Consider the following 27,639-nt stretch of genomic DNA (forward strand, 5'->3'; position numbering starts at 1 on the left):
ACCTTTGGGGTGGTGAGGAAGGTTGACGTGTTTGGGAGGGCCACATGAATGCTACAGAAGTGACGGTAATGTTCTTTTAAGTTGGGTGATTTATCTACACAAATGTAATAGAGAAACCGTGTACTTGCATTGTTTAAAAACAGAAGGAAAAAAACGTGATTTACAATGGGCTGATTGGCTGTGGCCTCACAGTAACCAACCAACCAGAGACTGATATGTAAAAGCAAAATGCCAATTTATTGATTTTTCAATGGGAAAATTTTAAGTACTTTTAAAATAAATGAAAATGCACATACACCCAGTGTAGCTGTTAGTTATTGAGAGCCAGAGGGAATGGAAAGCATTGGTCTGGGGTGAGGGAAGACGGCCCTAAAGTTTTCATATGCATCTTTTCTATTTTGGTCATTGCCAAAAAAGATAGGTCTTCTGTGGTATTTGCAATTTCTACTGCTTTTGTGTAAATGTATTCTTTGCCATATAGGTGATATGATGTTGCTGTTGGTGGTAGGTGCCATTGATTCGGTTCCAATTCCTAGCGACCGTATAGGGCAGAGTAGAAGTGTCCCATAGGGTTTCCAAAGAGCGACTGGTGGATCGAACTACCGATCTTTTTGGTTCACAGCGATAGCTCGCCGTGGCTCTTAACCACTGAGCCATGAGGGCTCAGTGATATGATACGAATATCTAAATTGTCATATGCCATTGCTTTATATTATATTCTAAACCTTAATTTATTTTACATTTCACTCTAGTAGTGTAATAAATAACCCTAATGACCTTTCTTTTGTTGTATCTTTGTTGGAGTTTTTGCCTGGTGTTTTATGAGATGAAACGAAGGGTAGAGTATTGGCTAAGGGTAGGATATTCTTATAATGTGCTGAAAGTTTATTATGGGCTGAACATGTGACCTCAGTCTGAGCTTGCTCTTATGGACCTAAAAATGACTGTTCTAGGACAAGAAGGCTGTGTATACTTGGCACTGGGTCCTTTACTAGAATTCCAGGTGGAAAGCATTGGGCTCAGAAGGCCGACAGACCTGAATGTAAAGTGAATGCTGGCATGTATTTAACGGTGTCACCATAGGCAAATTACTTAACTTTTTAGGGTGTGAGCTTCCTCATTTATAATAAACCTTACCCTCTAGTTTATTGTGAAAATTCAGCAAGTACATATAAAGCAACTAGTAGGAGCTCTGCAGATGTCAGTTTTCATCCCTTCTTTTCCATGAATTTATGACTAGAGGATTATTAGAACGGAAGGGGAGGAAAAGATCCCGACTGACTAACCGTTTCTTTATTTCGATGCAACGTACTGAGAAATATTTTTTTCCAAATTTAGAATTTTGTTTAAAAATTTTAGTATCAAGTCCCGGCAGTCTCTTCTTTCTTTTTGCAGTTTATTCCTTTCATTTACATTCTGGAAACTTGCTATATTAATTTATTTACTTGCAATATAGAGGATTTTTATTTTTCTAGTATTGTGGGAAATTTCTGCCCATAAATTTTACTACAAGAAACACCATAGTTCAATGAATTTGCAATATTAGTGTTTTTATTTTAACTCACCCTAAAATATTTTCTTTTTGTCAAGTTTTAATAGCTTGAGTATCGTAGTTTTAATTTTTCCATCTGGAATGGACCACGTTCAATAATTGTGTTACTGCATAAGTATGTAAGAGAGTATAACATTAATATTTAAAAACATTTCTCTATACAGTGTTTACAAAACTTTTTGCAAAGCTGTTGTCTTTGACTTGGGACCAAAGCTCCTTTTGTCCGTACTCTTGATGATTACTTTGGGAGCAAAGGGGGAAATGTTTGACAGGCTTTGGAGTTGCTTGTTTGTAGTTTTTTCATGGCTTAAAATAATTAATACCTGCTTTTATTTTCTGTCTTTATTAGTGCTTCTATCGATCTTCCCCGGATGACTGCGTGTATGTTTGGCACAGTCTTAATGCCATGCTGAGCAAACCTTATCTAAATGTTACTAAGAGACCCTTTTTGTTGCAAGAAAACAATGGGTTGATATTTATTTTAAATGTTCCGTGAATGTAGAAATTTTTCCCAGGCTTTCCTAATGGGTGGAGACATAATGTATAAAGTGGTATTTACATACCTTACAAGAGGTCAAGATATCCAGGCAAAATCTTGTTTAAATGCTCATCACCATGGAAACACATCAGCTTATTGTTACATAGCTTTTGTAAGTACATTGTAATTTTCATTTCATTGATGTTCAGTACAGAGCAATTAAATGTGTAATTAATTGACCAGCATAAAATTTTCAAGAAGCAGTTGTATTTTCAAGAAGCTATCTTAGTGTTTTAGACTCTATTCATGTAATACTTACTTAAATCTAAAAAGAAATCTCTGTGTGTGTTAAGTCTTTATTAACTGGTTTCATCTAATTTAAGGTGTTATAATATTGGGATAATTGTAATTTCAGAAATAATTCTGGCATGATACTAGTGTAAATTATGTGGATTACTTTTCTTAAAAACAATATTGCTGTTTTATTGGCAGGAAGTGCTTTGTTTCAATAGTGTTTTAAACTAATACAGTGAATAAAAGGGAGGGAGTTTCCTTAAAATATTTAGATTTATGGTTCTTTTAGGGAGGTTGGCAAATATTTAAATGGGATAAAAAGATGAAGTTCTTAAAATCCTTGTAGTATATGACATACTCTTAACCATTCACGATTTTGTGAAAGAAGTGCAACTATTGGTAATAGGCAGAAGTTCTTATAATTCTGTGATCTTATGTACAGGGGAGTCTTCTCACTTGTAAAGTTCAACAATGGAAACCTTCCTCTTTTTCAGTGTTTTGCCTATGACTGTATTTGAAGGGTATTAAATAAATTTTCCTGACATCTGGTACATCTTTGAGCTCAGTGTATGTAAGACGGGAGTTGATAGGAAGCTTCCCCTTGGGGCTTTCTAGCTCCTGCTTCTGACTCTTAATGGAAAGATGAGCAGTAGGCTTATTTTTGCTTATATGCTGTCCTGCTAGTGATTAATGGTGGTGATAAAAGCTCTTCTGATGCTTTTCGTTACTACTTTGCAGGCAGAATCGTATCTAAAAGTTTAAGAATCTTACATGTTACATGCCCCAAACCGTCCAGTGTTTAGGCTTTACCTCTCTTTTATCTACCCTAAATTTTTTGAAGGTAAAAAATCGGCCAAATTGCATTTAATGAACACACTTTTTTGTATTGATTTGTCTTAAAGCTTGTGAATGTGGCATTTAATTGATTTCAGGTTGAGCTGATTTTGTCTTAATTACAAGGAAAATAAATTTTACAAAAACAGAGTTGTCCTAGCCTCCTAGTGGATTAAGTCAGAATGATAGTTATTTCTTAATTATCATGGGAGTTCTCTTCAATATTTCATGGGATTGGCCTGATCGTACTAAATGATTTCGATGGCTTGCACCAAGGCAGCCTTTTCTGTAAGTGTATTATAGCCAATTTTCTCTTCATTTTTATTCATGAACAGATTTCTTTTTGTGTTTGATTTACTACCTTTTAGTTGACCAATTTGAAATAAATAAATTTTTGAACAGTTTATGTGATTTGACTACAGAAGTTTATTTTGGCTAAATATTTCTGAGTTTATTGCTGAGTGTACGTTTCAGACACTTCCTGATGGTATTTTTATACCTATAATAGAAAAAAAGATCCTCTTGTAGTTATATACCTTGTTTCTTTTCACATGCATACACGCATATATATATATATGTATATATATATATATATATATACACATATATATACACATACATTTAACACAAGAAAGATTTATATTTGGGACTTAGTTTGTAGGTATACGTGGATAAATATGTGAATGTTTAACTCTAGTGTCCCTTTCAGACACAGTTAAACTTAGACTGTATATTAAATCCTATCTGTGTTTCTTAATAAGAAAAAAAATATAAACAAAAGTAGAGTAGATTTTGGATTTGGTAGTAATTTCCTCTTTTGAAATAATGCTAGTGAAAGCACAGGGTTAAAGCATGTGAAATGAGGAGATTACTTTAACCAAACAGTTTTCCAAAGGATTTTCTACGAAGGTTACGTTTAGAAGAGTGATTGCCAAGTCCTTGAGAACTTTGGGCACTTCGGTAAGACTTGGTTGAAAGCAGTTTATTAACACTGTCTTTGAAGTCTGTGCCGTCCAATATGGTAGCCACTAGGCATGTGTACTGATGTATATTTAAACTGATAAAAATTCAATGAAATTAAAAATTCAGCTTTTCAGTCAATTAGCCACATTACAGCTGCTCTGTTCACACATGTGGCCAGTGATGACCACGTTGGGCGGTGCACAACAGGACATTTCCATCATCACAGAAAGTTCATTACCACTGCTCTGTTCACACATGTGGCTAGTGATGACCACGTCGGGTGGTGCACAACAGGACATTTCCATCGTCACAGAAAGTTCATTACAACTGCTCTGTTCACACATGTGGCTAGTGATGACCACGTCGGGTGGTGCACAGCAGGACATTTCCATCGTCACAGAAAGCTCTGTCAGCAGGTGCTGTTCCAGGCTATCAGATCATGAGTCGTCTGTCTGTCTTTCACGTGTGGTTATTTTGTGCACTGTCCTAAAGGCGGAAGAAAAGGTCAGGCCCAAGTTCAAGGATGTACTTGAGTAGTAAGCACCTCAGTTGGTTGGAGACTGGTCCTAATGAAACTACATTTTTATTTTTCGGCACTAACGTTTGCTGTTGTTGTCACTGGCCATTGATTCGGCTCCAACTCATAGCTACCTTAAGTATAACAGAACAAAATGTCGCCCCGCTCTGCGCCATTTCAATGACTGTTGCTATGTTTGAGTTTATTTTTTCAGCCACATTGTCGACCATCTCACCGAGGGCTTCCCTCCTTGCCTTTACCAGCCCTCCACTTTACCAACCATGATGTCCTTTACTAGTGGTTTGTCTTTCCAGATGAAGTGTTCAAAATAAGCGAGCTGAAATCTTGCCATTCTCGTTTCTAAGGAGCATTCTTGTATTTTTTCTAAGACTGACTTGCTTTCTGGAAGTCCCCGGTATACTCAGTATTCTTCATCAACACGAAAATTCAAATACATCAGTCTCACTAACAACCTGAGATACGCAGATGACACGACCTTGCTTGCCAAAAATGAGGACTACTTGAAGCACTTACTGATGAAGGTTAAAGAGTACATCCATCAGTATAGATTGCACATGAATGTGAAGAAAATGAAAATCCTTACAACTGGACATGAACAGCATTGTGATAAATAAAGAAGAAATTGAAGTTGTCAGTGATTTCATTCTTCTGGGATCAACAATCAATATCTATGGAAGTAGCAGTCAGGAAATCAAACAATGTATTGCACTGGGCAAATCTGCTGCAAAAAACCCCTTTAAAGTTTTCAAAAGCAAAGATGTCACTCTGAGGACTAAGGTGTATCTAACTCAAGCCATGGTCCTGAAAATTGAAAATTGCCTTATATGCATGCGAAGATGGACAATAAAAAAGGAAGACAGAAGAGGAAATTGGGTGTAACTAGCCTTGCATTAGTGCGTCTTAGCCTTTACTAAGAGTGACGTGATCAAATTTATGTTTTGAAAAAATCATATTCTTGCTGCAATGTAGGAATAGATTGAAGAGAAACAGGAATGGATGTAGGACTACTCGTTAGAAGACTAAGGAGTAGTCCAGGCAAAATGAATGTAGTGGAATTAGAAATAAGTGTGGATGAGTTTGAGTTGTAATTATATGCAAGAAACAGAAAGACTTGGTGTTTGGATCAGGGCTCAGGATGTGTGTATGGGGTACACAGTAGGAAAGAGAGGCAACAACATGGTATTGAGATATGTGACACTGAAGGAGGTTTAGAGGATAAAATGATGAGTTCAATTTTAGAATTAAGTTTAAGATACCTGTGAGACATCTAAGGGGAAATGGCAGTTGGAATATATGGATCTTGGCCTCGGTGGTGAGAGTCATTGGCATTTATGTAATATTTTAAGCCATGTGAGGAGGCAAGATCACTGTCTTAGTTACTTGGAATTGTAGCAGGAATACTGTAAGTGGGTGTCTTTAAAAAGAACAGAAATTAATTTTTTCAGTGTTCTGGAGGTGAATATTCTTACTCACCAAAGTCAGGGTGTGGCTCTAAGGGGAGGTCCTTCTTTGTCTATTTCAACTTCTAGTAGTGGGCAGTCCTTGGAATTCCTAGGGTGGTAGGTTCATTTGCCTCCATTGTCAGATAGTGGATGTCTTCCCCCCTGTGTCCGTGTGTGTGTCTCTGTGTGTATGCTGCTCTTTATATGACTCAGAAGTGATTAGGTTTAGGACCCACCCTACCTTGGATTGATCTCAACTGACTGATTATATTACATTAGATAACGTTATGGAAGGTGTCACATTACATTAGATGTAAGATAATTACATTACATTAGATCACATCCACAGGTAAAGGCATTAAAATTTCAGCACATATTATGTGAGACAATTCAGTGCATAGCAGTAACCTAGGGAAACAACTGAGCAATATATCTAGTGAATGGTCACCATCAGAATCAGTTGAGCTACCAATATGGGATAGGTGCTCAGGAACTGGCAAGTTGCTTGGTCATTTTGATGCACGAGGAAGTTTGAGAAGCACTGATAAAGCACGTGAAAAGATGAACGTCTAAAATTGAGCCAGGAAAGAAAGGGGACCCTGGGTATTTTCCTTTATAGAATGAAAGAAAAAACAATGGAGATGGAGAAACAAGTGTAGAGGAGGGAAAGAGAGAAACTGAGGTATAGAGGAGGAAAGCTGAGGAGACTCACAGGCCACACAGCTATGTCTTAAAAAAAAAAAAAAAAAAAAAAAACTAGTGCCATCGTTTTAAAAGTCAAGCCAGTTGTAGAAGAAAGAAAGGGGATGAGATTCCTGATTGAAGAGAATGAAAAACATTTTAAAAAATCATTGTGGGAATTGTTTTTAAAAAAAGTCAGGAATAAGTATAATTTAGTGGAGCCCTGGGTGCAGTGCTTAAGAGCTATGGCTGCTAATCAAAAGGTCAGCAGTTCGAATCCACCAGCTGCTCCTCTGATACCCTATGGGACAGTTCTATTCTGTCTTATAGGGTCGCTGTGAGTTGGAATCATCTCGATGGCAACGGGTTTGGTTTTTTAAATTATTTTTTGGAATCTAGTAGAAATAATTTCTCATGGTTTCATGAATTTCTTTAACAGTGCCCAGTATTCTAGGAATAAGCACATCTGGTAGAAGGTCAGAAGGGCAAGGGATACTGTAATATTATTGATACTGCATTATCACTGAAGTACAGTGGTTCACTACAGTGTTTAGGTAGCTGATTGAGAGGTTTGAAAGAGATCAAGGGAGCTATCATAATAGTCATTACGATGATGAGGATATAGAGCTAGGTTAGAGAGCTGAAAGACTGGGACAATGATGGGAAGTTGTGGACTAAGAGGACAGTTTCAAAGTTTGAGATCTTAGAGGTAGCCCTGAGAAATGATGGAGTAGAGGTGCAGGCAGTCCCCAGGTTTCAAAGGTTGGATTTACAGAAAACTTGTACTTGCACTTTACTGTCATGTAAGTTTGCCCTCACTTTAAAACGATTGAACCAACCCCTACTTGCAACAAAGTCTTCATCCCAGTCACCTTCACTTGTTTCATGTGTAGCTTTTAAATCGTTGAAAAGGCTTTCAGCCTTTTTTTGCGCTGGAGTAAGGCTAGATAAGAACTGTATGTGCCTGTTCTGACTGACTTACAATTTTGACTTAAAGACACAGTTAAGAATGGATCTTGTTCGTAATCTGGGGACTGCCTATAGTACATATATGGGGGGGCCATAGTAGAATGGAGATTAAGTTCATTGGACTTGAGGTTATGAGCTTGTATGTTATGATGTCGGGGAATGTGATAAGTACGTAACATCAAGAAAGATGGGATTGTTTCTTACAGGTATACTAAGGGTAGGTGACAAAGATGGAAAGCTGGTTATATAAATTGGCACTAGAGGGTGGTGTAAATTTAATGCAGGCACACAAGTGACATGTGAACCTGCCAAACCTTGGAGATTTCAAAAGCAAAGGTAACACTTTGAGCCATGATAGCTACCCTCAGGAGTGTGGTGGTGTGGTTGGTTAAGTGCTCAGCTCTAACCGAGAGGTCAGAGGTCTGAACCCACCAGCTGCTCCCCGGGGGAAAAGATGTGGCAGTCTGCTTCCATAAAGATTTACAGCCTTGGAAACCCCTATGCGGCGGTTCTATTCTGTCCTGTAGGTTCGCTCTGAATCAGAATTGACTCGATTGCAGTGGGGTTTTTTTATAGCCAACCCTGATATTGTGCTTACTAAGCACCAGACATTGTCCTTAGCATGCTACATACATTAATTAACTCATTTGATTCTCTTAGCAACCCTGTGAGGTAGAAGTGTTAGTAGTATCCACATTTTACAAAGGAGGAAATTGAGGTGCAGTGAAGATTAACAATTTGCTCAAAGTTACACAGCTAGTAGGAAACCCTGGTGGCATACTGGTTAAGAGCTACAGCTGCTGATCAAAAGGTCAGCAGTTCACATCCACCAAGTGCTCTTTGGAAACCCTATGGAGCAGTTCTATTCTGTCCTATAGGGTCACTATGAGTTGGAATTGACAGCAACGGGTTTGGTTTCCATTAAGCAGTGAAGCAGAATTTGAACCCGGGGAATCTGTTGCTGGAACCCCTGGTGGCATAGTGGTTAAGAGCTACAGCTGCTAACCAAAAGATTGGCAGTTCAAATCCACCAGGTGCTCCTTGGAAACTCTATGGGGCAGTTCTACTCTGTCCTTATAGGGTTGCTATGAATCAGAATTGACTGGACAGCAACGGGTATTTTTTTTTTTTTTTTTAATCTGTTGCTAGAGACTTTCAACTAGTTCATTTTACTGTTTATCTCATAAACTGAACTTGGATATTAAAAAAACAAAAGCTATTCTTTTGTATGCAATCTCTTAGAAGTCAGTTTTTAAAGAAAAAAAGTTCTCAAATTACTTAAATAATACACACCCATTTTAGAAAATTTGGAGAATACACATAAAAGCATAGCTATAAAAGGAAAATAATTTTCCGTAATAGTAATACCTAGAGATAAGACTATTAATATTGGTTACCCATCTTTTATTAATGTACTTTTTTTAAATGGGGTCATGGGGTCATAGTGTGCACACTGTGAGATTATAAGTATTTCCCGCTCAGTGGTTATACTTTATTATATGGACGTGTCGTAATTCATTTAACCTGTCTCTTACGGTTGGATGTTCAGCTGGTTTAGTTTGTGTGTATGTGTGTGTGTGCACACACATGCTACGTTTGTTAAAATTTGATAAAATTGTTTATGGAGCTCTTAATATTTTTGAAATAAAACTATAATAGCATGGGAAGTCCGTGCTATTTTAAGGTTTAAAGTAATCACTTGTAAAACCATCTGTGCCAAGAACTTTTATTGAAATTAGGTCTTTCTCAATGTTTTAAATTTCTTCAAAGAAAGTTTTCGTGGTCTTTTTCGTTTTCTTATCTTGTTCTTGAGTCAGCTTTAGAATAGCATGTCTTCTTAGAATCTTACTCCACTGATTTCATTTTCTTTTTCAGATTTATTGACAGAGAGTTGGAGTTGTACTTGATTTTCTGTTATTTTAAAAATATGTACTGTGTCTTAATTATGCTCTTTCTTATTCCTATTATGTTTTTGCTCTTTTATTTTTTCAATTGTTCTATCCAGACAATTTTGTAAATTTTGTTTTTAAAAAACCACCACTTGGATTTATTTTTCTTTTCTCCCATTTTGTTCTTCTTCTTCAGTAGTTGTAGCATTTATTTTAATTGCCTGCTTCATTATGCCTTGTTTAGGTCTGTTTTCCAAATTCTTGAGTTGCGTGCTTTGTTTGTTTTTACCCTTTCTTATTTAATGATAAGACTGATTTCAGTATGAGAGTACAAATTTTGCTGTAAGTTTGATAAAATGTTCTTGTTATTTCCTAGTCTGTAATAACATTTGCATATTTTAATTTAAAGTTTTTGATAATTTATTGTTTTCAGATATTTTATTCTTTATTGTTTATGCTGTATATTCAGAGAGAGATATTTGCATTTTAGAATTTGATGTATTGTTTTATAGCCTAAAGTCTAATTGATTTTTGTAAATTTTATTTGAGTAGTTAAAAGCATATTCCCTATAGGGAATTAATGTATTAAATCAACCTTATGATTATTCTCCAGAACCTATATATTCTTGTTAATATTTTCCCCTTCTAGATCAGTCACATACTGATAGAGAGGTGTGTTGGGAGAGACAGCGTGCCATGGGTCCTGAGCATTCCTGCATGTTCTTGCTGGTTATGCCAAGAATATAAGATCTTGACTGCTTTTTACCTAGGCCACTTGATAGGGTGGTATTGGTAGTGAGCAGCCTTGAGGGATGAGCAGGCTTGCTTGGTATAAAAGCAGTAGATTCTGCAAGCTCACAGTTCTTCAGCTGCTGCACAAATCCACTGTATGTGTCATATCCATTTGGGCCCATGGTATCACCCCAAGGGGCTTGGGAGCAAGGGGAATTGACATCCTGCTGCTCATGCTGTGTGCTGTGCCATGAGTGATGAGGTTCTTTGTTTCTGACCCAGGAGTCTTACATCTTCTGCCAGAATCCATGCAGCAGCAACAGACTAGCTTATTTGCTTGTACCTACTGCCATGGAGTCGATTCTGACTCATGTGCTTAGAAGGAGAGTAAAATCAAACCCTACACCTGAGAGTTTTGGCACCAAGATGAGATGCTGACAGAGATGGCTTTCTGGAAGAGGAAGGACAAGGGCCCTGCAGGCCCGGCTTGGTGATCTGAAGACTCTTCAGAGCTGGTAGTGAGTGCTGTCACCCAAGTAGTGGAGGAGGGAGGGGAGTTAAGGATCCCCAACTGCCCTGCCTGCTAAGGAGGCCGAATAGGGCTTTGGTTGCTGCTTATTCCCTTCTTGTGGGAGGAGGCAGGGGTGTTAGCGTAACAGTGAGGCTGCAGGTCACACAGCCAGGTCATAAAGCTTGTGGCAGTGGCTGCTGAGCCAAGATGTTCCCAAACTGAAATAAGTGGTGTCAGCACTGAGAACTTTGTCATTCAGTATAGAGCTCTGAGTTCATTTGGTGAGGCCAGAAAGGGTGACCCTCAAATCAAAAGTGAGTGCAGAGTATTGCGTAATTACCCCAAACCCGCAGCGTGGATTTCTGGGCCCGCTGAAGTCCCTTTGGTTAGCAGCCGTAGCACTTAACCACTGAAGTCCCACCTGGAAATCCTGGTGGCATAATGGCTAAGTGCTGCGGGTGCTAACCAAGAGGTTGCAGTTTGAATCCACCAGGCGCTCCATGGAAACTCTATGGGGCAGTTCTGTTCTACCCTGTAGGGTCGCTATGAGTTGGAATTGACTTGATGGCAGTGGGTTTGGTTTTTTTGTTTTTGAAGTCCCACTTGGCTTGTGAGGTGCAGGAGTGGCTGGAGGCACCCAGAACTGCAGGGCAGAGTATGGCAGTATCTGCAGGGCAGTGTATGCAAGTTCGTAAGGAACAGATCCATGAGCCAGGTCACGTGTGGGACACCAGATGGTACACGGGGGAGAAAGTAGCTCCCGTACTTACGCACCCACCTTGGAGTGAGGGACCAAGGACGTAAAATGCCTTTCTGTTGCCCCTGGAATTGCCTCTCCCACCAACCTACCCTCCTAACCTACACTCCTTACACTGGTTATAGTGGATATATTTCACTTTATTTTCTTCTCTGTTTCTGTACATTTTATAATATTTGTTAATATTTTACTATATTTGTTTTCTTTTGTTACTATATTGGCTGTTTCCTTTATATCTTCTGGTATTTCAGAAGATAATATAACTTTTGATTCTATTAGTGATAACCTTACGTTTCTAATAGCATTATTTAATTTCTGTATTAGAGTAAAAAAGGAAATATAATTTTAAGTGACCCCATTTAAATTTTTTTCCTTAACTCTTTCTTTTCTCCTGTCTAAATGTCTAGTTCTTTATAAGATAATTTAGAATTATTATCATTAAATGGCCTCTCTTTCAAAAGTATTTTTTGCATTGCATTTTAGTTTGTTATCATGTCCGAAAAACCAAACCCGTTGCCATCAAGTCAATTCCAACACATAGCAATCCTGTGGGATAGAGTAGAACTGCCCTATAGGGTTTTTAAGGTTGTAATCTTTACATCAAGGTTGTAATCTTTACAGAAGCAGACTGCCACCTTTTTCTCCCGAGGAACTGCTGGTGGGTTCAAACTGTCAACCTTTTGGTTAGCAGCCGAGTGCTCAACCATTGCACCACCAGAGGTCCTTCTTATGGTTATATATGTAATTACTAATATTTGTCTCAATTTCTAAAACTTCCCCATTGTTCACCAACAATACTTACATGTAATCACTTACAGTCTTTTGTGAAGGACTAGGTAGGATGGATACTTGGGCTCCTGTACCTAACAGAGCCATAAAAGTTTGAGTCCCTCAACTCCCCAAAGTCCTCCAGCATACTCAGATGGTTTTGTATGGCTTTCATCCCCCCTTAGGGGCTGGAAGACCTCTGCTTTATTCCAATCCCCTCCTCCACCCCAAAGCATCTGTGGTTGGAGTAGGGGGAGGAAGGGACCGGGAAGCACAAAGAGAGAGATTCACACCAGTAAGCAGGGCACTTTCCGTTGCTGGCAGCCTAGTGACTGCTTGTGGCTCAGCCAAACTTCTGATGTCTTCTGTTCCCACAAAGCTCTGTATTCTCCTTCCTGACATCATTTTTTTAGCTTTGGGAAATGCTTGACTCAGCAGCTATGGCCACATTACCTCTTAGCTGTTGCTACAGGACTTGCTGTTATATTGTCAGGATAACATCCCTTTCTGCTTCCTCTTAGGATGGAGTGAGCTACAAACAATCATTCTGGGGCTTTGTTTCAGCCCTCCCTTTTACAGCTCAGCCTATAAGCATGTATTGACAGGCAGGCAGTTGAGGATCTCTCCCCTCCCCACTTGCCTACCACATAGGTGAGAGTATTGGCCACTAGATCCTGGGGAATCTTCCCACACCCCTTAACTGAACCTGTGTGAGCCTTTGGATCTTTCAGAAAGTTGTGTCTCTAGCATTCCATCGTTGTCACCAAAAATTGTAAAGAACTGTGAGGTTTGAGATTTTATTCTATTTGGAAGCTAACAAGTTAGCCTGCCACAGTTTCACAGATGCTGGCCGTGGGCATGAGATTCCTGAGCCAGAGACAGGGCCTTATCACCCACAGCACAGCAAGTGCGTGAGCTTCCTGTTCGTGTCCGTTGCCCTTGCCCCTCAAGCCCTGTGGGGCACTGCAGGGTGCCCCAGGTATATGCTGTGCCCCCACTGAGCTTGTGTCACAGGGAAGGAATCTGAGCTTATGATAACCAAATAATTTGTAATGCGCTACAAGCAAATCTGCCTGACCTTTGCTTTGGAGGGCGACATCATAAACAAAACAAAACAGAAAACCCACTGCCATCCAGTCGATTCCGACTCACAGTGACACGATAGGAAAGAGTAGAACTGCCCCGTGGGGTTTCCAAGGCTGTAATCTTTACAGAAGCAGACTGTCACCTCTTTCTCCTGTGTAATGGCTGGTGGGTTCGAACCACCAACATTTCTGTTTGCGTTTGAGTGCTTAACTGTTGTGCCGCCAGGGCTCCTTGACTTAACCCACAGAGGAAGCATATTTGAAGAAAAATTTAATTTGTTTAAATTTTGTTAAATCTTACCAAAAAACAGAGGAAGTGTGTAAGTCTTACGTTGATTGATTCCCAAACATATATTGTTATTATAGTGCTTAAACTTATTACATTATTATAATTATTTAATATCATCATTATGTTATAGCACATATTACTTAAAAACTTACAGTACTTATATGTTTTTGACAGTGAATTTCAAATTGTTCCAAGGAACCTTACTGTTAGCTCATACATCATAACACGTAAAATATGTGTGTTACGTGTTTTGGGAGCCGTACCGTTTAGCTCGTATATTCCTTACGGGCTAGTTGGAGGCAGGGAGGATTTGCCAGTCAGAGACAAGGAAGGAAAAAGCCGAGGGGGTATAACACATACACGCCTGAGCACCTACTCTTTTTACCTGTTCTATGTGTAAACTTCCTATGTAATATTTTATTTGTAATTAAAAAAAGACATGCTTAGAGAGATGGAAGGAGGGAAGAAGGGGAAAAGGAAGGGAAAGGAGAGAGGGAGAAAGAAGGGGAGGGAGAGAGAAAAGAAGAAAGGAAGAGTGAAGAAATCATTGTTAAAAAGGTGATGGACATCCTGTTTGTTACCTGAATAATTTGAAAGTTGTGAAGTAGAAGCTCAGAAGGCTCTTCAGGAGAGTACAAGTCTGTTTTCTGGTAGTGTATTTTGTGACTTTTCCTATTTCATCTCACTTGAGTAATAGCTACTGTTCGATCTTATGAATAAAGTACAAGCCTAACTCGTTCTGGTTCACTGGCCTCCCTTGCTGTGAACATTTACGGTGAAATAACTTCCATATTTGAAGAAGTATTTTAAACCTCCGGAGAGCAGCCCTTTGGTAAGACTGATACATGTTAAGGAACTAGTAAGAAAAGGCCACTGCGGCTCTGAGGTTACCAGCTAGGGCTGGGAGCACGTAGCCACGATTTCAGGATACTCCTTTTCCTCTCTATGGAATTTGAGGAACTGAGGTGCTTTGATTTAAGTAACAACCTATTTATTTTAGAAATTAGAAAAAGTTGTGTTTTCAGTAATATTTAGTAGCAGAATTGAAATATGTGTTTTGGGTCTTCATTTATAACTCATACCTTTAAACTATTTTTAATGTGAAAAGAAAGATTACCTTGATCTTTTGGGAGATATGATACACTTAAATTTTATTGTTTGTTATGTTAGATATTATAGATTACTGATATGTTAGTTAGATCATTTAAATTTAGTACTGATGGTTATTTGGTGACTCCTCAGGAGTACAGGAAAGTTTCTTTTCATGCTTTGTCCAGTGGTTTTTAAGAATAAAATCTGATCCCTGATTTGGTCATAAGGTCAGAATTTGTTTTACACTTAAAACAAAATTGTACATAATGATTGTTTATTATATTCTGACTTCATGATATCTAAAGTGAAGAAAGGAATGCTATAAATTCATGTAAATAATATTTCTAAATTTATAGTGTTGGGATTCAAAAGAGCAGTTCTTCAGTTGTACACTTGAGGGCTCTGTAGGCTGTGAAGAGCTATTTTGAATTCTTATAATAGAAAATTGTGTTCCCAAGTAAATTGGCGCATTGTGCTTTTACCAAGTTTAATGTTCACTAAACTGTTTGGGTGTATGTCATAATTAACCTCATCTTCCCTCGATTGGAATCACAGATAAAAATGCCTTTATCTGCTTTCATGGTGGAAAGCATTAGAAAAGTAACTATTTATAATGGCTCTGCAAAGATTATTCTTATAAATAATTAAAAAATTATATTCCAGACTTAATACCATTTTCCATAATTTTGAAAGTCAGTCTAAACCTTATAAACTGTAAGCATTTTATATGTTTGTTAGTAAAAATAAACTTCCTTTACAAAGAATTATTTTATGCTTCATATAGGCAGAAACCTAATTATTCTTCAGATAAAATAAAATTCTGAAATTTTCAATTATATTTTTCAGGGAATCCGAGCTCGCATTTTAGAAACTCTGGTCATGCTCATTCTTCTCGCACTGCTTATTCTTGGAATAGTCTGGGTAGCTTCCGCACTCATTGACAACGATGCTGCAAGCATGGAGTCTTTATACGGTAGGGGACTTCCTTGTTTCAGCTGGCTTCTCCAGCGGAGGCTGGGCCTTGGGATATAGTTACGCATTCACTTTTGTAAAATATTTTAATAATTCTTGGTATAGCTAACTCTTGATGTTCATTTATAGAACTAAGGGATCCTTAGGCATGTTTATGGAAAAAAATGGATGTTCATCTGCAGTATAAGCAAGCAGCGTTTCCTTTTTTGTTTGTTGTTAATTGGTTTCTGTTCTTAAAATTTCCATGGAGGCTTTTTCAGATCTTTCTCTTGTGTGATTTAACAATAAATCAGTGAATTCAAATTGTATGGTTCGGTAGACTCAAGTTGGCAGTTGTGATGTTTACTGTACCTTACGATAGAGACTGTGCATTAAGGTATAGTCAGTCTACACCTTAACGCATGGTATTTTGAGTTTTGAATATATTAAAATATATTTAATTTTTTTGTAGATCTCTGGGAGTTTTACCTACCCTATTTATATTCCTGTATATCATTGATGGGATGTTTGTTACTTCTCTGTAAGTATTTTTTCCAACTTAATATTGATAGGAAAGTAGAGTTGTCCTGTATTCCAGAAAATCATGGGCAGGTTTCCTGATGAGATTACTGAACAGCTTGAAGATTTTTTTTTTGAAGTTGGCCCTTAACATTTTTTATTGTTCAAGATAAATGTTGATACAGTGAAACCCTGGGATATTAAGATACTTTTGGTGTTCTCTAAGGAAAGGCTCTTCCATGGGCCTGGAGAGAGACACCCACGTAACTCACACACACCTACCGTCACCCCTCACAGTGCTAGATTCCGCTTTTGCACGGTGATGGTAGAAGTCTGCGCGACAAGTTTATAGATTTTAGTTCACAGTATGTTTTGTTTTACTTGATGCGTCAACATATATCTCAGAGATATTGTAAGTAGGTAAATGCAGATAAAAGGACTTGAAATTATAGTTGTCACTTTTAGAGAAGTGGTTAAGAGCTCAGGCTGTAACCAAAAGGTCGGTAGTTCAAATCTACCAGCTACTCCTTGGAAACCCTACAGGGCATTCAGCTCTGACCTGTAGGGTTGCTGTGAGTTGGAATCGACTCGACGGCAGCGGGTTTGGTTTTTGGTTTGTCTCATTCTCAAATAAATAACTGCTTGAAGTTTTACCTGTTCTTTACTTGGTGTTCTTCTTTTTCTCTTAATCTAATGTTTATTATTATTGTGCTACTAGAATCGTGACTATTCTAAGCCTTCTTTCGTCTTCAGGTACTTTTTACTAAATATAGCAGTACCTACCTAGCTTCTTTATGGATGAAATTGAAGAGCAGCGTCACAAAGCACTGAGAAAATCTAAATTTGAGATAAGAATTTTCTTAAAAGGATAATCTTTGAGTTTGTTTCATTCTAATGACTAGTAGTTTATCTGTCCTAACTCTGAAATATAATTTTCTCTCTGTGGGTCATCTTTTTTCTGCAGTGTGTACACCAGTTGGTCTTTCCCGTATGTTTACAGTAATGGGTCAGTTGTTAGTGAAGCCAACAGTAAGTACTTCATTATAAATCATTTGGTTTATTAAATACATGAGGTTGCATTTGAGTATCTTTTAAATTATGGGCTAGTATTTAGAATCATAACAAGAATATTTTTGTGAGCCGATGACCCAAATCGTTGTTGCCGTTGTTTTTATTTTAATCACTTTCATACTCAGAAATGAAATTTATTGTTTCTTTAAAAATATTAACTGTAGGCATTCAGGTAAAAATTCTTCTAGCAAATTTTAAGACAAAATTTGTATATATTTACGATATTTTAGGTATCTGTACCTTATAAAGCAAATAGTAATTCTATTACGTTTCTGAAAACTTTCCTGCATATCAGATCTTGACTGATTAAATTATACTTCCCTTGTAAGCTCAGAAATACCAAATATTCATTTTAAAATAATCTTTAATTAGTAGTTTTAATGATTTGGCTGTAAGTTTCTTTGGCTTCCAGCTATTTTATCATGTATTTCATAATCTGCAAATAGCTCCTTTGATTGAAATGTCCTTAACTTTTTTTTTTTCTGTTAATTAAGCTGTTTTAAAAATCAGGTCAAATGCTACTACCGTCAAGAAAACTTATCAAAGTTGTTTTTCTCTTCAACCAGAAGTAATTTTTCTTCCTCAACTTTTGGAACATTTTATTTAGGCCTCAGTTATGACATTAATTTTAATTTTATAATTATTTTTGGATTCATCTGTCTCTTCTGCTTCACTTTACTATGACGTATTTGAGGCCAAGGACCATGTCTTACCCATATTTAAGTCCCTGTTAGCCCTTAGTGATTAAGAGCATAGGCTTTGAAAGGCAAATCATTTTCTTTGCTAAACCTTGCAGATGTGCCTCCCTCCACACATTGAAGAATATCTGTATGCCAGTCATATTGTCATTTCTTCACACATAAAACATACCTATGCTGAAAAGTATTTATTGGACAATTGGTACAGCAAGACAAAATCATTCTGTACGTGTTAGACTTTAAGAAAGGAGCCCTGGTGGTGCAAGGCTTGGCTGCTAACTGAAAGGTTGGCAGTTCAAATCCTCCCAGAGGCTCCATGGGAGAAAGTCCGGGCCATCTGCTCTTGCAAATATTACATCCCAGAAAACCCTGTGGGACAGTTCTGCTCTATCACATGGAGTCTCTATGAGTCAGAATCAACTCGATGGCACCTAACAACAGACAACAGACTTTAGTAAAAGCAAAAATTGTCAGTTCTGATCCAAATAGTAGAATGTGATGTGAACCATTGTTGGGGGGAAGGGGGACTTCTTATGTCCCACAAAGACATGGTGTCTATCTCTCCACCCCCATCTTGAGTTACTGTCCCCTTAATTCATTACATTCCAGTCAGTCCCAGCAATGTAGCAAGTGCTTTCCCACCTTAGAGCCTTCACACATTCTGACACATGACTGGCTCTTTTCAGTTGAAAAGTTAACTCCTCAGGGAGTCCTTCACTGGCTAGCCTATTGAAGTGGGTCTCCCCGTCCCCTTTCTTTCTACCCAGTAACTGTACCGTCAAAGGATGATCATTCTTTGTAATTATTTGTATGTTTATTATTCATTTCATTTCCTGTTTCATTATTTATATTTTTCTCTCCAGATTTTAGGCTTCATAAAGGTAGAGATCATATGCATACCCAGTGACTAGTTCAGTGATAGACCATAATAGACCAAAATATTTGTCAAAAAATTAGGAATTATTGAATTGCTTTTAATAAATTTTGTATAAATTATATAAATTTGATGCCTGATAAAACCAAAAAACCAAACCCAGTGCTGTTGAGTCGATTCCGACTCATAGCAACCCTATAAGACAGAGTAGAACTGCCCCATAGAGTTTCCAAGGAGCACCTGGCAGATTTGAACTGCCAACCCCTTGGTTAGCAGCCGTAGCACTTAACCACTACACCACCAGGGTTTTCTGATGCCTGATAAAAAAAAAAAAATTTTTTTTTTTAATGGATTGCATAATTTGATAATCTGTTTTCTGAAAATACCTTATCAGGGAACTAAAAGAATATTCATATATAGGGTCTCTGTCCTTTTGTCTGCTAACTCCTAAACCCCCCCTTTTTTTTTGCAAGGAATAAGTAATTTGGGTTTGATACAAAACATTGATATCAGCTCTGGGATTCTTTTAAATTTTTCCTAGAGCAAGGATCTTCTTGCAGAAGGACAGCTATGTTAACAAAGCTAGAATTAAACAAATTTAAGGTTTTATTAATTTTGAAGACAGTGTAAGGTAATATACGTTGATAATTGATGAGTGTCTTTTGTTTTGAACTAGACTTGTATGGCTTGATGGTGAGTGGTTTATATTTAAGCATGTCATTTCTCTAGGGATTTTGTTTATAGGATAATTTTGACAATACTGATGTTAATATTTGAATATTTTATATAAAGAGATGTAAATGGAAAGTATTTACGTGGTAGTGATTTAGTGTATGCATTTCTTGTTTTGGACATTATGTAGGTAAATATAAATAAGAAGACAAGTGCTGGAGTGAATTATCTGCTCCTTCCAGCTCTAACATGTAGCACAGAAAAGTATCACCATGTCTAACTTGTGGTTATTTGAAATTCGTGTATTCGGTCGCCATTGACAGAGCTGCAGTGCTCTTTAGTTTATCCTTCACACTTTAAAAGGGTCCAATTTAAATGCACATAGTCTTTTTGTGATAACTTTTGGTGTGTTTAACTACATATTAAAATAATTTTCTTAATTTGTGAATAGAATAATTTGAGCATTTTTATTTTGAGTTCTTAGTGATTTGAATGACCGTGTTATGTAAATAATTAGACCAAATAACCTGTAACATTCTCATAGGTGCTAGTTGTATTATTGAATAGTTTTATTTTTAAATTTAGATTCTTGAAGACTTGGATGAACAAATTTATATTATTACCCTAGAGGAAGAAGCACTCCAGAGACGACTAAATGGTATGTGGATAATGTATATTTAGACCAGAATTTAAAAATATTTAATTCAAAAAAGGTAATTGAGGGGAAAAATAATAAATCTTTCAGTGTCTTGTGCTATTGTAAGAGGTCAAGACTTAACAGTAACATGTGAACTTCCCAGAGGAAGAAAGGTTTGCCTAAGATTAGAGGCATTTTGGTAAAGCTACAGTCTTTCACCCTGACTGAAGTTAGCTCTAATCTAGCAAGGCCAGTTCAGTTCTGAGATATTGGCCAGTAAGGGGGTAGGTGTACCTCTGTTACAGAGTCTTAATACATTTTAAGCATTATGACCCCCAGAAACTTAGGTTTTACAGCTTTACATGTTGTCTTACTGTCTTTAATATCCCTACTTCATTTCCCTCCTCTTGAAATCTTTATGGCAAAAAGTAGTTTCTTTGTAACTAAGGTGCCAAATTTGATTACGTTTTACTCTGGAACTCTTTTTTTTTTTTTCGTTGTGCTTTAAGTGAAAGTTTACAGTTCAAGTTAGTTTCTCATACAAAAATTGATACACACATCATTATGTGACCCTAGTTGTTCTCCCTATAATGTGACAGCACACTCCTTTTTTCCACCTTGTATTTCCTGTGTCCATTTAACCAGCTCCCGTCCCTTTCTGCCTTCTCATCTTGCCTCCGAACAGGAGCTGCCCATTTAGTCTCATGTGTCTACTTGATGACCTAAGAAGCGTACTCTTCAGAAGTATCATTTTGTGTCTTATAATTCACTCTAATCTTTGTCTGAAGAGTTGGCTTTGGGAATGGTTTTAGTTTTGGGGGACAGAGTATCCAGGGGCCATGACCTCAGGGATCCCTCCAGTCTCAGTAAGACCAGTAGTCTGGTCTTTTTACTAGAATTTGAGTTCTGCACCCCTACTTTTCTCCTGCTCCATCAGAGACTCTCTTTTGTGTTGCCTGTCAGGGCAGTCATTGTTTGTAGCTGGGCACCATCTAGTTCTTCTGGTCTTAGGCTAATGGAGTCTCTGGTTGATGTGGTCCTTTCTGTTTGTTGGGCCCATAACTACCTTGTGTCTTTGGTGTTCTTCATTCTCCTTTGCTCCAGGTTGGTTGGGACCAATTGATGCATCTTAGGTGGCCGCTTCCTAGCTTTTAAGACCCCAGACGCCACTCACCAAAGTGAGATGCAGAACATTTTCTTAATAAACTTTGTTATGCCAGTTGACCTAGAAGTCCCCTGAAACCATCGTCCGCAGACCTCCGCCCCTGTTACTCTGTCTGTCGAAGTGTTTTGTATTCAGGAAACTTCTTAGCTTTTGACTTAGTCCTGTTGTGCTGGCTTCCCCTGACTTTGGAACTCTTTTGTTATTTGGGAGTGTTGTAACCAAGTAAGCATGTCAAAGATTTTAAAGTTCAATTTTCAATTACTAGTCATTTTTTACATAGGTAAATAAAAAAAATAATTAATTTCGTGAATCTCACCCAGCACTCTTTTCTCTTACATAGTACTTAATGTTGAAAAAAATCCCTCAACCAAGGTCCGAATATTAATAGCTAACTGTATTTCAAAATTATAATTCAAGAGTAGCTATACAATGAAGGTTACTTTAAGTATGAAATATTTTAAAAATAGGAAGAAATCCATCTACTTTCTTAAATTACAACTGGTGAATTAAATCATCAACACAAAAGTGTTGATAACATTTATAGCTCTTTTCTTAGGTCAAAGAATTTCAGATTATATCTGTTCTAGAGAATCCTTCTCAGTAACAATGTGCACTGTGACACAGATAAACTTTTAGATTGGAACTGTATATTTTTTGTCTTAGTTATCTAATGCTGCTATACTGGAAATATAACAAGTGGATGGCTTTAACAAACAGAAGTTTATTTTCTCACAGTTTAGGAGACTAGAAGTCTGAATTCAGGGTGCCAGCTCCAGGAGAAGCCCTTCTCTTTCTCTCAGCTCTGAGGGAAGGTCCTTGTCATCAGTCTTCCCCTGGTCTAGGAGCTTCTCAGCGTGGGGACCCGGTCCAAAGGCTGCGCTGTGCTCCTGGCGCTGCTTTCTTGGTGATACGAGGTCTGGTTGTCTCTCTGCTCGCTTCTTTCTTTTATATCTCAAAAAAGATTGACTCAGGATACAACCTAATCTCGTAGATTAAGTCCTGACTCATTAACATAACTGCATCTGATCCTTCCTCATTAACATCATAGAGGTGGGATTTACAACACATAGGAAAATCACATCAGATTGACAAAATGGTAGACAATCACACAGTACTGGGCATCATGGCCTAGCAAAATTGATACATTTTAGAGGCATACAATTCAATCCATGCCATCTTTCATCTTGTAAGTTAGTTAAAGCAGCTTTCATATTTAAGTCTATTTAATTTCAGAATTATAAACTTTAGCCAATACTGTCAGCTTTATAACACTTTGTTAAACTGGTAAATACATAACAGATTTGTTGTATTTAGATAATTGTGCTATTATGGAATAAACATGCCTGAATTAGGAAGAATTAAATATCAACCTGTTTGCTGTGGTGCGGGATTGCGTTTTAGCCTGAAGTATATGCTGTTTATTTTATAAATCAGGATTTAATATCCAGGAAGGGCAAAATATAGTGCTCCATGAATTAAGGAATGTGAAGTAAACCTAATCAACAGAAACAAAAACGTAGACTTTCCTCACCTTTCCCTTACTGAGTAGGAAAAAAAATTTTTCCAAAATCTTTGTAAATCCTTTAGGCTCCTCAAATGTAAAAGTGGGTCATTATATCTGAAGAAGTTGGAAAGGAAATACTTACCAGAAGGCTAAATCTGTTACAAAATAAGTCAAGCTAAAGTAAGCAGAGCATCCCGACTAGTACAGAAATGTTGGTAGGGAAGAGACGGTTTGTATCTGGAGAGGGGTAAGAATGATATGATAAAAAAAAAAAAAAAAAAGAATGATATGATAGCTAATGCTAAATATAATTTTATTTTACACCATTTTAGGAGTCATTGTTCATGACTTCCGTTTGGTACGTTGTCCTTAAAATCTTTTCAGTGAAGCTCCTTAATATGTTAGGATAATTGTTATGATTTTGCTGTTTGCTGTTGCTTAGCCATTGTGGACTACTTCAGGTGAACAATAATAGGCTAGAGAGTTTGTGTTATGAGATATCATAAATGGCTTTATGGGGGGACAATCTATATTTTACAAATATAGATTAAGAATGGCAATATTTAAGTTATAAAAAACAATGTATAAACAAAAAAAGTAGAGTTTTAGTTTTTTTACTCTGGGCTATTAAAAGGAATTGCAGAGTGAGAGTAAATTATTTTATTGGAAAATATAAATAACAGTGCTGACTTATCACCAGAATTCTTGGTGATAGAATATTAAAAACCTGGTATTTTGCTAATGAAATGTAGAGTAAGCTTTTCCTAATGTGTGTTGGGATGTGTGATGCATATCACAGTCATCTTTGGGGCATCTGTATGGTTTGCTCTGTGCTCAGTTTTACCATTCTCTGAAAAAACATGATACTTAAACAATATGAAGAATTGCTTTATTATGAAAATAACATTTTTTCAAGAAGGGTAATATGACTTATTGTGATAATTATTATATTACTGGAGTTGGATTTTCATGCCAGATTTTTAAAATATCTGTATAGGTTTATGATGGAATGTACGACTGTGACCTCTCCATTGTTCCTGTTTGACTCTTGATGGTGCCAGTTTCTTAAAATCTTTGGAAGGTTTTGATCTTGTTAATAATACTATTGCTTTATAAAATATGCTAGTGAAATAAAGCTAAACTGTATACTATCGTGAGTTAATCAATATCATACAGAAACCATCTTGTTATCAGTCTACCCTCTACTCTTTCATCTTCTAAGCACCAGACTCCATGCAGGTAAATTAAGATTAAGGCTCAAAGCCATAGACTAGTTAACTGAAGAAAAGAAAAAAAAAAAAAAAGGATAAGAATTCAAAAATAGTTTATCCGGCACTTAAACACTTGAAAAAAAAACAGAAGGGAAGGAGTTCTGTGTGTTCCTAGAGACAGGAAGACCCCTAAGACTCCCACTCTTTCCTGTCCTTCAGCACACAGCCTCACCTCCACTTGGAGCCTCTTCCTCATATGCTTCTGCACACCCTCATCCAAGACCCCATTTCCCAACTTTCTCAGCTCCTGAAACTTTCTGCTTGAACTGGTTGGGACTGAGCGTTTACCCGGCAGTAAAACCTATATATCCTCATCCTTCACCTTTTGATTCCATGAAACTTAGCTTTCCCCAGCATGCATTGCTCTGTCATGTGGTGGCTCTGTTCTTGCCGTAATTAGCAGTAACTGACATTTTTGCATAATCTCAAAATCAGACATCCCAGCCTCCAGCCACCACCTCTTATTTTTTTAGCTCACTTCCTCTAGTACTTCATCTTCTGCAGCTCTTCTATATGGAGATTTAACACGCCATTTATGTATCCTAATAACTTTTCATTACTATTTTTTCTCATTTCTCTCATACCCTTACTTCCTTAACACACAGGTTAAATTCCCGGGCTATCATTATAATCAGTCCCTTGCATATACTCTTAATTCCATTTTCGCCCTTTGACTTTTTTGTACTCATGTTTGGTGAAACTCCAACCATGGCTATATCCAACTTTTTGTGTTCTCTGACTCACACCTGCTCAGGTGACTGACCATGCTGCGTGGTCTTACTTTAAATTTATGACCACTATCTTAAATTTACTTTCCATTCTCCTAGGTAAATATTTTATATCTTCTCTTTCCTCAAACTTTCTTCACCATCCTAACTCTCAACTGGTAACATTGTTTCGTATTTTCTTGAGAAAAGAGAAGCAATCATAAGAAAAGTTTCACAAGCTTTTCCTTCATAGGTACTCACCTACCTGCAACTTCTCCCACATATGCTACCTTTTTCTCCTGTTTCTATGGATGAATTATTTGTGCTCCTGGCTAAGATCCAAAAAAAAAACCATTGCGGTTGAGTCAGCTCCGACTCGTAACGACCCTATAGGACAGAGTGGAACTGCCCCACAGAGTTTCCAAAGAGCACCTGGTGGATTCAGCCCTTTACTGTTCCACTGGATTCCATCTCTTCTCACCTATCCAAGGACAGTCGACTGTAGCAATTGGACACAATTCTAGCAATTCTACCCTCTCTCTTGCGCATTCAGTTTTTCCCCAACTGGATCATTTCCATCAATATGATACATGCTGTAATTCTTTTCCAGGGTAGGTAGGTAGGTAAAAGGAAAGCTATCTCTCTAGGTTTTAACCTCATTTCATTGTTCTTCTTTATAGCAAAACTCCTCCGAAAGTTGTTTATACTCATTGATTTCAGTTCTGTGCTTCATGTTTTGTATTGAACTCACACATGCCTTAGGCTGAGTCCTCTAAGAAGCAGAACCAGTGCAGTGTATAAATATATATATAGATATTTCTATCAAGGAAATGGCATATGTGGTTGTAGATGGTGGAAAGTCCCAAGTCCATGGGTCAGGCTGGAGGCTTCCCCTGACTCAGGTAGCTGCAGGGGCTACCTTGGGTAAACCCAAGATCGGCAGGTCATATACAGCAGGCTTCTGGCTCACAGGCTGCGGAGGCCAACAGATTCCAAGGTCAGCAAGTAAGTTGCCAGCTCAAGCCCCAAGAACTGGAGGCCAGACAAACAGGAGCCAGCTGCAGGATCCAGAGTGAGCAAAAGCCAGTGAGCTTTGCCAGAAAGTCCACCTATATTGGATGGAGGCCACACCTCCAAGGAAACTCTCTTTCAGCTAATTGGCTGCTCATAACAAATCTCAGCATGGAGGTGATTACATTATATCAGATCTCATTATGGAGGTGATTACATCATTACATAGCTACCAAACTATATTATAACTGCCAGACCACTGAGAATCATGGTCCAGCCAAGTTGACACACAACCTTAGCCATCATACCTCCCTTACGTGACCCAAATGCTATTGTCAAGTTGTCCATTGCCTTCACAGCTCTCATCTTACATTACTTCCTCTGTGAAATATTTTTTATTCTACTTGATTTTCAGTTCACCACTCTCCTGGTCCTTTTATTTAATGGATTGCTTTTTCTTAATCTACTTTTCTGATTTTTCTTTGTGCTCATAATTTCTTCACACTGCAGCGCCTCATGCCTCAAGTCCCTAAGCTCTTCTCTATTGACAGTCACACTGTTGGTCTCATGGCTTTAAACACCATCTCTGTGCTGCTGACCCCTCCTCTGAACTCCAGACTTAAAGATCCAACTGTCTAGTTGACACTTTCCTTTCAGTGTCTGATAGGTGTCTTAAACATATTATGTCCAAAATCAAACTCAAGACCTTACTCCTGAATTCTGCTTCTATTATAGCTTACCTGTGTCTGGCAAGTCCTTGTTTGTAGTCTCTTTCTCTTAATTCCTATATGGATTCTATCAGCGAATCCTGTTGGCTCTAGCTTCAAAGTGTATCTGACCACTTCTTACCTTCTCCACAGATTCCACCCTGTATTTAGGAACAGTCACCTCTGGATTAGATTCTTGCAGTAGTTTCCTGACTGGCCTCCATGCATCTACTCTCAGCCTTGCAAGTTGGAGACAGCCTTTGAAAATCTAAGTCAGATCTCATCACTTATTTTCTCAAACTCTTCCAATGGCTTCCTATTTCGACCTGAATAAAAGCCAAAGTCCTTAAAGTGGCCCCCATCCCCACCTTCATCTTTTATGACTTTTCATTGCAGTCTGGCAAAGTGGACTCCTTGCCAGCACTCTTAGCTAGTACCTTCTCACCTCAGAGCATTTGTACTTTTTCCTTAGGCTTCATGTCTTTCCAGTCTTTCCTTAAAGGATACTTCTCTGTGAGCTTTCCCATACTGTAGGAGTTGGCTTTGTGATTACTGATTTAAAATTACTAAGCCACTCTTCACCTTGGCTCTCCTTTTCCCCTTTTCTGCTTTCCACTATCTGACATACTATTTTATTTTTCATATATTGTTTGTCTTCTTACACCAGAATAAACTCCACGGTGGCAAGGGTATTTGTTAGGTCTCTTCTGTATTCTCAATCCCAAAATATTACCAGACTTATAGTGGATGCAAAAAAACCAAAACCAAACTCAGTAAATATTTGTTGCTTGAGTAAATAAATAAATGAAGAATGCATGAGGGAGAGTTGTCATTTCACTATTCAGGTGAAGAAGGAAGGAGAAGTAAAATTTGGTGACAAGGTAAAAGAATCACATGGAGAGAGTGTTTACGCATAATAAAGACCTCTGAGGATATGCCAAGACTGAGGGAACAGGAGGACCGTGTGGACTAGGATGT

At 37.8% G+C, this 27,639-nt stretch overlaps 1 protein-coding gene and 1 pseudogene across 9 annotated transcripts in view; both read left to right on the top strand.

Annotated features, from left to right (window-relative positions):
* Window positions 1–9,527, top strand: part of LOC126064181 (casein kinase I-like) — a 30,456-nt pseudogene extending 20,929 nt beyond the window's left edge.
* The window catches only part of LMBR1 (limb development membrane protein 1), a 252,588-nt gene that overhangs the window by 157,425 nt on the left and 67,524 nt on the right, over window positions 1–27,639 (top strand). For all 9 annotated transcript variants that reach the window (XM_049862905.1, XM_049862906.1, XM_049862908.1 and 6 more), the window contains 4 exons: window positions 15,721–15,847; window positions 16,298–16,366; window positions 17,309–17,373; window positions 20,245–20,317. In XM_049862905.1, the coding sequence (XP_049718862.1) occupies window positions 15,721–15,847; window positions 16,298–16,366; window positions 17,309–17,373; window positions 20,245–20,317 (334 nt within the window). The remainder of the gene's footprint in view (window positions 1–15,720; window positions 15,848–16,297; window positions 16,367–17,308; window positions 17,374–20,244; window positions 20,318–27,639) is intronic.

Source organism: Elephas maximus, chromosome 20 (assembly GCF_024166365.1).
Source record: "Elephas maximus indicus isolate mEleMax1 chromosome 20, mEleMax1 primary haplotype, whole genome shotgun sequence".
In the NCBI taxonomy this organism is placed as follows: domain Eukaryota; kingdom Metazoa; phylum Chordata; class Mammalia; order Proboscidea; family Elephantidae; genus Elephas; species Elephas maximus.